The sequence below is a fragment of the Pituophis catenifer genome, unplaced genomic scaffold (genome assembly GCF_029215685.1).
Source record: "Pituophis catenifer annectens isolate HBS135680 unplaced genomic scaffold, rPitCat1.0.hap2 SCAF_9, whole genome shotgun sequence".
NCBI classification, from domain to species: Eukaryota; Metazoa; Chordata; class Lepidosauria; order Squamata; family Colubridae; genus Pituophis; species Pituophis catenifer.
The window spans coordinates 1,286,166-1,296,336 of NW_027256889.1; the positions used below are offsets into that span (position 1 = coordinate 1,286,166).

Sequence of the window (10,171 nt, forward strand, 5' to 3'; positions counted from 1 at the left end):
CGCAGGTTCCTGGTAGTAGAACCTCTACCGCAGAAGATTCCAGATTTGGTTGGTGAAGTCTTCCTGGAAAGTTAGAGGGTGCCACTCAAAATGCTAGAGGACCTCTGGCCAACACTGATGGTCCCCATCGGCAAGGTTCAGCTTCTCTCCCAACACAGCAGGACAGTGAGTAGCGTACCTGATGCCACCACATCTGTCCCCTCCAAACTCCAGAAGCCAACTTACTCTGCAAGAAGCAACATCCAACTGCTTTCACTTCTTCACAGATGGGGAGGAAGCAGGGTTCAGCTGTGACCCACACCCAACCCCCCACGAGGCCTCACATCCTCCTGAAATGATGGGCTGGCGGAAGAGGTAGATGGAGACCTCAGGGTTACCCAGGACGGCTCGAGGCACAATTCCTCAACCTGGGCCACTTGAAGATGGGTGGACTTCAACTCCCAGAATCCCCCAGTGAGCATGACATTCATGCTAGGGATGGTTCCCTTAATTCATGGTTGCTCAACCTTAAAAACATTTAAAGACATGCCTGATTTTACACCATGGTTGTTAAACGAATCAATGCAGCTGTTAAGTGAATCATGCGGGTCGTTAAGCGAATCCAGCTTCCCCCATTGACTTTGGTTGTCAGAGGTCAACTGGGAAGGTCACAAGTGGTGGGTCACGTGACCCTAAGTACATGCCGTGTCAGATGTAAATGCCTTATTCTCTAATGTGTAAATAATGTATATATGGAACATCAGGGGTTAACTTATTCTTTGGATTTTAATGTATTCATAATTTACCACTCCCATTCCTGGCTCCACCCCTTGTATATATAAGGAGCCATCCTCCCCATTTTACTTGCTTCTATCTTGAATATTCAGCGAATATAGAATGCCTATTATGATTAAAGAGAAATATATTTAAATCTCTAACTTCTATTATCTTTATTGAGTCTGATCCTGAAAATATTGCAACAAGCTGGTAGCAGAGGATGGTTAATTGACTCAATAAGTAATTAAAAATGTCCAAGAAAGATAGGCCCAACACCAGGGCCTACAGCAAAGAAATAGAAACTGATCAAGAGACGATCAACGAATCCACTAATGCGATTTCGAGAGAATCCGAAGAATACACCACTGAAGAAGAAGAACTGATGAGTGAAAACAACGACCAGGAAGAAATTGAGATAGAAAATAACGAACTCAGGTCAGAGATATTAAAGATACTAAAAAGCCAAAAGAATGATGAAAGCCTCATCACGGACCTCCAGGAGATGCTGAGGAACAGCGGAGCAGCGAGAGAGAAAAACGTCATTAAAGAAAAACCCAAAGATCAAAAAACTGTGAGTGAAATGACTACTGAGAAAATAGTTGTAAAAAAGAAAAGATGTGACCTCGCGCGAAATTTTGAATGGCAGCCATCTTGGTTTCAACGAACTTCAAAAGAGAGTGAAGCAGAGCCAATCAAAACGCTCAGTTCAAAATTTCTGGCGCGAAAAACGCTATCAGACGAAGAAAGTGAAAAAGAAGTCTCAAACTCTTCAGATGAACCAAAATCAGAAAGTGAAGACGATTTAACAAAGTCTCAAGTAAAGTCAGCAATGAAAACGCTTTTTGCTGCTTTTGGGCCAAGATTGAAAATCTCCAAGACATCAACGAAGAAGCAAGAAATCAAACCGACAACTCAAGACCTGCACGCTCCCATCCTGACTTCGAAAACGACGACACCCGAGCCCAGAGAGCCATGCCGATTCCGTCCTACACCGCAGACAGAATCGAGTGCCAGCGCACACAAGAGAAAGAGAAGAACCGTCGCCATCACCAAAGCCCCAAAAACCGAGCCAGAGACCGACTCATCTGAAGAGGAGCGGATCGAGAGAGCTGAAATGGAGAGAACCTTCCACAACGGCGCCAAAGAAGAAATGAGCAACGCGCATGTGCAAAACTACGTAGACAGCCCCGAAAGACTTGAACTGGCCAGAGAACCGCGCAGACTCATTACAAGCATCCCAATGCCGTTCTGTAATTTCCTGCACTTGAGAGACCACGGACTGCCTCAGGTTGTAAGTAATGGACAAAATAATGTGGGGAACTTACCCAGTGACTTCCCAAAACTTAGAGTTGATGGCATTAATTTACAAGAGTGGTACCAACAGCTTCAGGTTATTTTCATGAAAGAAAATTTACTATTCTTTATAACTAGTCCTCCAAGAAGACCTTGGACTTTAAAAATAGATTGTTTACATCATAGAGCATTTTTCATAATAATTTCTAGCGTGTCTCCTGCAATGTATCATAGCATCAAACCAAACCTAACTGTATCAGAAATAATTCAATGCATGTTTAATCTATTTCACAGCGATAGCGTAGCCACAACCACAAGAATGTCTAAGGATTTCTTTTCTTCTAGAGTGAAACCAGGGGTTTCTATAAGTGAGCATTTGATAAATCTAAACAAAATAAGAGCTGAGCTGCAATTGAGGGGGGAAGTGATTTCAGATCAAACAATGAAAAGTGTTATTATCAATTCACTTGATCCATCATGGGATAGCTTTATGTCACACTTAGATACCATTAATTTGGGATATTTATCAATAGAAAGTCTATCTAACAAATTGATAGCAGAAGACAATTCAAGAAAAAATCGTTCCAGTAACCAAACAGAACACAAATCTTTTAGGAAAGTAGTCTTTCAAGATAAATATAATGAGGCCTTTAGATGCCACAATTGTGGATCCAGGGAACACAGTAGAAGAGACTGTCCCAAAGTCCCAAGGGAGAGACATAGGCCAGAATATAGGAGCAAATACAATTACAGACAATCTTCCACAGATAGACACAAATATAGAAGTCCACCAAATTACAGAGAAAGTAGAGGGGGTAGAGAAAATTCAAAAGAGAGAAAATCTGGGTCACTAAATGGGCTAAAAAAACAAGACAGCACCAGAACACAACAAGATGAGAACAATAATTGGCTTATTGATTCTGGTGCAACAAATCACACCACTAACAACAAAAGTATATTATCTTCATTTACAGAAGATAAGTTTGTGATAAAGGTAGCTAATCAAGAAAAGGTTCAAGTATTAGGCAGAGGAAATGTGACCTTGCCTGGTTTAGGGAAAATAGAGGGGGTATTATTAATCCCAGAAATACCTCACAACATACTGAGTGCTATAAAACTAAGCAGAGAATCTGACATCAATATAGTTTTCTCAAAGGGGAAAGCAACTATAGAAAAGAACAAAACAAATGTAGGTACTGTGATGATAAAAGGGGGTCTACCCTATCTGATAACCAAAGAAAGATGGTTACATAACATTGATTCAAATATGGAAGATTGTATTGAAGCAGATGATGAAAATGCCAGTAACAGTGACAATGATGAATGTAAAATAACTCATGATAACAAAAATACACACAATGAGAAGAAACCAAAAATAGGTAAACCAATTCATGATGAGTGTGCTCACATCTTACATAGGAAGTTAGGACATGCAAGCTTTCCCGTAGTACAAAAAATGACTGAGCACGCAGAAGGTGTCAAAATAAAAAATTGTGAAAATTATTTGGAATGCTCAGTATGTAAATCCACCAAACTAAAAACCAGTCCCAGACCAAAAAAATCTAACAGATCAACTAACAATATTTTTGATTTGGTACATATGGACTTAGTTGGTCCATTAACTCCATCAATTACCTATAGAAAACGTTACTTCCTAACAATAGTGGATGATTACAGTCGCTATGGTTTTGTTTACACATTAAAGCACAAGGATGAAACCTTTCAGAAATTTAAGGAATTCTACAAACGCATAGAAACACAGCATAATATCAGAATAAAACAAATTATGACAGATAGGGGATGTGAATTCATGTCTAAAGAATTCTCCCAATGGTTAAAGGATAGAGGGATGCTACATTTCACGTCCAATCCATTTTCTGCATTTCAAAATGGGATTGCAGAGAGAAAGAATTCCACACTACAAACCATGATTAGATGCACATTAGAGGATGCTGGTTTAGGCAAACAATTTTGGTCAGAAGCCTTACATTATTCAAATTACACTCAAAATAGAACATGGTCCAGTATTGTGAATAAGACACCATATGAGGTGATGTACAATAGAAAACCCAAATTAGCACACATGCACATATTTGGAGTTACTGCAGACGTACACATACCTAAACAATTGAGGAGAAAGGGAGAAAACGTATCCAGGAGATTAAGATTCATGGGATACGAAACTGGAACCAAAGGGTACAGATTCATTGATAATAATAACAAATTTATAGTATCCAGAACAGCTGTGTTCCATGAGCAGGCCAATTGGTCTAAATTGCACCTTAATGAAATATTTCCTAATAAAAGCAAAGATAATATATCTTGCGAGGAAGGAACAACAGAAAATCAAAATATTAACAAAAGTAAGAACAAAACCAAAACTTGGACAAATAGTCAGCATAAAATAAAGACAGACACATTAACAAAAAAGGAAGCCAGATATTTGCATGACAACCATAGCAAACCTGAAAGAAATATTAGAAACAATAGAAACCAAATACCAAATAAATACAAAGATTACATAATGCATATGGATGGAGAACAAATAACACCTAATACATATGAGGAAGTATTGAAACTTCCCCGTGAAGAAAGAGAAAAATGGGAACTAGCTATGGAAAAAGAGATGGAAAGTTTACAAGGATTAAATGTATTCACACCTGCGATCGCACCTAAGGATAAAACAATTATAGGTACCAGGTGGATTTATAAAATTAAGAATTTGGAAGGAGGTAATACCTTATACAAGGCCAGACTAGTTGCACAAGGTTATGCACAAAAATATCCAGAAGACTATACTGACACTTATTCACCAACAGTGAGAACAGAGAGTGTCAAAACAGCTCTTGTAGTAGCATCTGCACTCAATCTGGACGTGTTTCAATATGACATACAGACTGCATACTTACACGCAAAATTAGATAAGGAAATATATGTAAGAGCACCACACAGTCAATACACTAATAAGAACGAAATTTGGTTATTAAATAAGAGTCTGTACGGATTGAAGCAATCTGGCAAAAGATGGTACGATTGTTTGGTAAAAGTACTTAAGACCATGGATTTCAACGCCACCACTGCTGATAACTGTTTCTTTGTTAAAAAGAGTAATGATCATATTGAATTTGTATTAATTTATGTGGATGATATTTTATATATTGGAAAGCATAAAGAGAGCAGGGAAATCTTTGTAAATAAGTTAAACGAACATTTCTCATTGAAATCACTAGGTAGAGTGAATAAATACCTTGGTGTACAAATTAACAAAACTAAAAGGGGATTCAAACTTACTCAGAAAGATAAAATCATTGAACTCCTAAACAAATGTAACTTAAATAATGCCAAAACATGTGACACACCTATGCAAACTGATTTTCTTAGAAACACTGATGAATCTTCCCCTGAGTTTAAAGACAACACATTTTACAGATCAGTTATAGGTTCACTCCTTTATATATCTAATTGGACTAGGCCAGATATTGCATTACCTCTCAATTTATTGTCAAGATATGTTAGCAAACCAACCTTGTATCATTGGGAAGCTGTCAAAAGAATTTTAAGATATCTGAAAAGTACATTAGATTTTTGTTTAATATTGGAACCAAATAATGACAAAGAACCAAAAATTACTTGTTATGCTGATGCAGATTGGGCTGGTGATACATCATGCAGAAAGAGTACCTCTGGTTATGTTTTTCTATTGAACGATTGTCCAGTTTACTGGTATACTGGTAAACAAGAACTGGTAGCCACTTCTACCACAGAAGCGGAATATGTTTGCTTGTCTAAAGCTGCAAATAACCTTGTATGGTTCAATGATTTGATCACAGATGTTTGGAAGAAACCTACTTTACCATTTATTATGCATGAAGACAATAAAGCGGCCATTGAAATATCTAGATCCGATGCAATTGGACAAAGGTCCAGGCATATTGATATAAAATTTAAGCACGTGAGACAACTATCTCAAGACGGATTCATCAAAGCAATACATTGTGATACTTCTGAACAATTAGCTGATATATTAACAAAACCCTTACCTTCTAAACAACACAAATATTTAACTTCTAAATTATATGTATTATATTGTCCTGAATCTGAATGTAACTGGTGTTGTATAACGAACCGGCATTTAGAGGGGGATTTGTCAGATGTAAATGCCTTATTCTCTAATGTGTAAATAATGTATATATGGAACATCAGGGGTTAACTTATTCTTTGGACTTTAATGTATTCATAATTTACCACTCCCATTCCTGGCTCCACCCCTTGTATATATAAGGAGCCATCCTCCCCATTTTACTTGCTTCTATCTTGAATATTCAGCGAATATAGAATGCCTATTATGATTAAAGAGAAATATATTTAAATCTCTAACTTCTATTATCTTTATTGAGTCTGATCCTGAAAATATTGCAACAAGCCGGTTGCCGAGTGCCCAATTGCAATCCCAGGACAGAAGGGATACTGCAACAGTTGTAAGTGCGAGGACTGGTAATCGGTCACTTGTTTCAGTGCTGTTGTAACTTTGAACGGTTGCAAAAGGAATGGTCATAACTTGAGGAGTATCTGTAGAAATATTCCAAAGCTGAAGAATGACTGAGCTGGAAGGGTCCGTGGAGGTCATCTAGACTAGCCCCCTGCTCAAGCAGGAGACCCTACAACAGGGGTGTCCAACCTTGGCCACTTTAAGACCTGTGGACTTCCAATTCGACAGGTCTTAAAGTGGCCACGTGTGGAGACCCCTGCGCTGGGTGGGGAATTCTGGGAGTTGAAGTCCACAGGTCTTAAAAGTGGCCAAGCTTGGACATCCCTGCCCTATGACATTCCGGACAAATGGCTGTCCAGTCTCTTCTTGAAAACCTCCAGTGGTGGAGCACCATGACTTCTGTACCCCAGCCAATTACTTGGGGCAGGGGTCTTTAAATCTGGTACCAAGCGGAGAAGATCCCCCTCGCTTCCCCCTGTTCCCCCTTCGGATGTATGTGTTGGGGGGAGCAGGACGTTCAGTTGCAACTAGTATTTTGACCTTCCCAGCTTCCCTTACTCCTGGCATCTGGTCAAGCCACTTCCAGCTGTCTCCACCCCCGTCAGCTGTTTTGGCACTAGCAGTAGTATCCTTGGAGAGGCCCCCGCAGAGGACGAGGCCCACCTCGAGCGAAAGAGCAAAGCAGAGAGAAGGAGACCCAGGAGAAAATGAGATCCTTGCTGGTAAAAACAGAATTTGGGGGGGAGCAAAAAACAAAAAAAAAAACCAGTTCATTGCAGCGGTTGAGCAAAAAAGCCAACAACAACAAACTGTGCCCTTTGGCCGTGCAATTCGCACAAACAAACGTTTTGGAGGAGTAACAGGTCTCCCTTGTAGCTCCGATTCTGGGTTGGTGGGAGGCGAGACAGCTGGCCACATCTGGTCGATCGAAAGACATTTCAATTCTGCTTTTTGGTCCTCCCAGGGGAAGGAAAAAACACCCAGGAAATGCCAGTGGGTGTGAGGGGGGTTGAGGGTCTTTTGCACTTATTTACTTGCAAAAAGCAGAAGTGGGAAAAATCATGCGGGGCAACTGGATCTTTTGACAGCTAACTAAGTTCCTTCTACCTTTTTTCGGAGGGTTTGTGAGTTCCTTGCAAACTTAGTTTCCTTTCCCACAACCTACCCGAGGGGAGGGGGTGTCTACTTTTCATACACCCCTGTGCCCACAACAGAAGAGAAATTGCACAGGCGGTTGTGATCGAGTCACAAACTGCTCCTCTGGCCGCATTTTTCTGAACCCGAGAAGAGGAAAGGAAAGGAAATGATTTATTTTTTTGCTACGGCCCCTAACTCAAGGGGCTGCCCTCCTTTGCCCCCCCCCAGATGCCTTTTTCCTGTCTCAAATGTTTTTGGGGCAGGGGGAGGCATTGGAGTGGTGGCAGAGGTGGGTTTCAGCAGGTTCTGACCAGTTCTGGGGAACCAGTAGCAGAAATTTTGAGTAGTTTGGAGAACCCGTAGTAAAAATTCTGACTGGCCCCGCCCCCATCTATTCTCTGCCTCCCAAGTCCCAGCTGATCGGGTGGAAGTGGGGATTTTGCAGTATCCTATCCCTGGATTGGGGAGGAAATGGAGATTTTACAAAATCCTTCCCCTGCCACGCCCACCAAACCATGCCCAGCAACCCCCCCCCCCTTAATAATAGTATGGGGTAGATTGAGGGACTGCCCAAAAATGAGATACGGTTTCCTGCCTGAGCAGGGGGCTGGACTAGAAGACCTCCAAGGTCCCTTCCAGATTCTATTCTATTCTATTCTTTCTCCTTGATGGATTTGTAAAATTAAAAAAAAGAATTTTTTGAGGAGGGGCCAAAATCTTTATTAGATCTTATTTTGGTTACAGGTGACTCGCTTACAGTCCCTTCGATGCTTCACCACCTCCGGCCGGCAAATGGAAAACAAAGTCCCTGAATATCAGAAGCTCTTCCAGGTGAGAGGTCGGCCACATCCCCACAATCCTTGTGACCCCATTTGCGGCTGCCAGGCTCTCAACCTGAGTGTGGGCAGACGGACCTACAACCTGCAGCCAAGCCGTTAAAGCCCCCACTGGCATTGCGCTTGTTGCATCAGAATTTCCAGTGCTGAGCGAGGCGGTTGTTAAGCAAGTCACACTCAATTTGACATCCTTTTCGCCAGAGTTGTTAAGTGAATCAGGCGGTCGTTAAGCAAATCTGGCTTCCCCTGTTGACTTTGCTTGTTGGAATCTGGTTGGCCAGGTCGCAAGTGGTGATCACATGATTCTAGGATGCCGCACCATCCAACTTTCACGCCTAAGGCGGGACTAGAACTCCCCGTCTCCTGGTGATTGGCCCAAAGTCACTCAGCTGACTTTCGTGCCTAAGGCAGGACTAGAACTCACTGTCGCCTGGTTTCTGGTCTGGCGCTTTAACTGGTTCTAGGTCTATTTTGGGGGCTACTCAGCAGCCCAGGAGCAGTTGGAGCAGCCACAACTCCCCTCCTCAAAGTGGGGCTTCTCAGCCTGAGCCCTTTTAAGAGGTGTGGACGTCACTGAATTAAGTGGGGGTCTCTCGTCCTCCCACCCCAGGCGGATAACGATTTGCCAGTGCACCTGAAAGGGGGGATGTCCGATATGGTGATGTATCGCGCCACCATGATCATCGGAACTGTGGGTGAGTGAAGTCGACCCTTCCCCATCTGGGCTTTGGGGGCTGAAAGACGGGGGGGGGGGTTGCAGAGGGGGGGGTGAGGGTGGGTGGGTCCAAAAATTCAAAATGTGAAGCGACAAAGGTTCGCATGAAAGCAACAATGGCATCAACTGACAGCAGACTCTTATGGGGAACGTACGTACACACGGACCCACAAACACACATAGCTCGGTCATAGAAACCCAGCTGCTCCCCACCCCCCAATTCAAGGGTGGGCCTAGGGAGGCCCCATGGAAATTGTTCTCTGGGGTCGGCCGGATGAACAAAGTGGCCAAATTACAGGTCAGCCTCGATTTACGACCCCAGTTGAGGCTGTTGCTAAGCCAGACAATGGTTAAGTGAGATTTGCCCCATTGTATGACCATTTTGGCCACTGTTGTTAAGCGAATCGCTTTCATCATTAAGCCAGTCATGTGGTCCTTAAGCGAATCTGGTTCCCCCGTAAACTTAACTTGTTAGTAGTCGGTTGGGAAGGTTACAAATGGTGATCCCGTGACCGTAGGGATGCTGCGACCGTCATAAGTGTGACTGGTTGCTTTTTTCGGTGCTGCGGCAGCTCACGAAACCAACAGTTGTAAGTCGAGAACCAACTGGGTTTTAACTTAGCCTGTTTTTGAATATGTCTCTCCAGGCATTAGCTATGCGCTCTATGGCATATATGAGCTTGGAAAAATCAAGAAGCATTGAGAAAGAAGCCGGGAACGCAAGGCCAGACCTTGCTGGGACCCCCACCCCACCCCGCCCCACCCTGCCCCACCCCTGCTCCTGTTTAGAAAACTCCGGAAGCAGAGAAGAGCAAAACCTACTTTGGGGCACTTGCAAGATCGAACCAGCAAGGAAACGTCTGTGGAGGTTTTTCCCCCAAAGTGTATGTGATGCCTAGAGCGACACGAATAAACAGACGCAACAAAGACCATGATTTGCCTGGA

General features: G+C 42.5%; 1 protein-coding gene across 1 annotated transcript; it reads left to right on the top strand.

Moving 5' to 3' along the window:
- Positions 1-7,149: 7,149 nt before the first annotated feature.
- On the top strand, positions 7,150-10,156 carry COX7A1 (cytochrome c oxidase subunit 7A1). The gene is made up of 4 exons (XM_070949780.1): positions 7,150-7,260; positions 8,420-8,506; positions 9,122-9,206; positions 9,874-10,156. Exons 1-4 carry the CDS (start codon positions 7,246-7,248, stop codon positions 9,927-9,929), a joined length of 243 nt encoding a protein of 80 aa, XP_070805881.1. The 5' UTR covers positions 7,150-7,245; the 3' UTR covers positions 9,930-10,156.
- The last annotated feature ends 15 nt before the right edge of the window (positions 10,157-10,171 follow it).

What these genes read in the sequence shown, in the direction of transcription:
- COX7A1 (XM_070949780.1), top strand. An exon ending in AATATCAGAAGCTCTTCCAG is followed by an intron (nt 8,507 to 9,121) that starts GTGAGAGGTCGG and finishes CTCCCACCCCAG; the next exon opens with GCGGATAACGATTTGCCAGT. An exon ending in CATGATCATCGGAACTGTGG is followed by an intron (nt 9,207 to 9,873) that starts GTGAGTGAAGTC and finishes ATGTCTCTCCAG; the next exon opens with GCATTAGCTATGCGCTCTAT.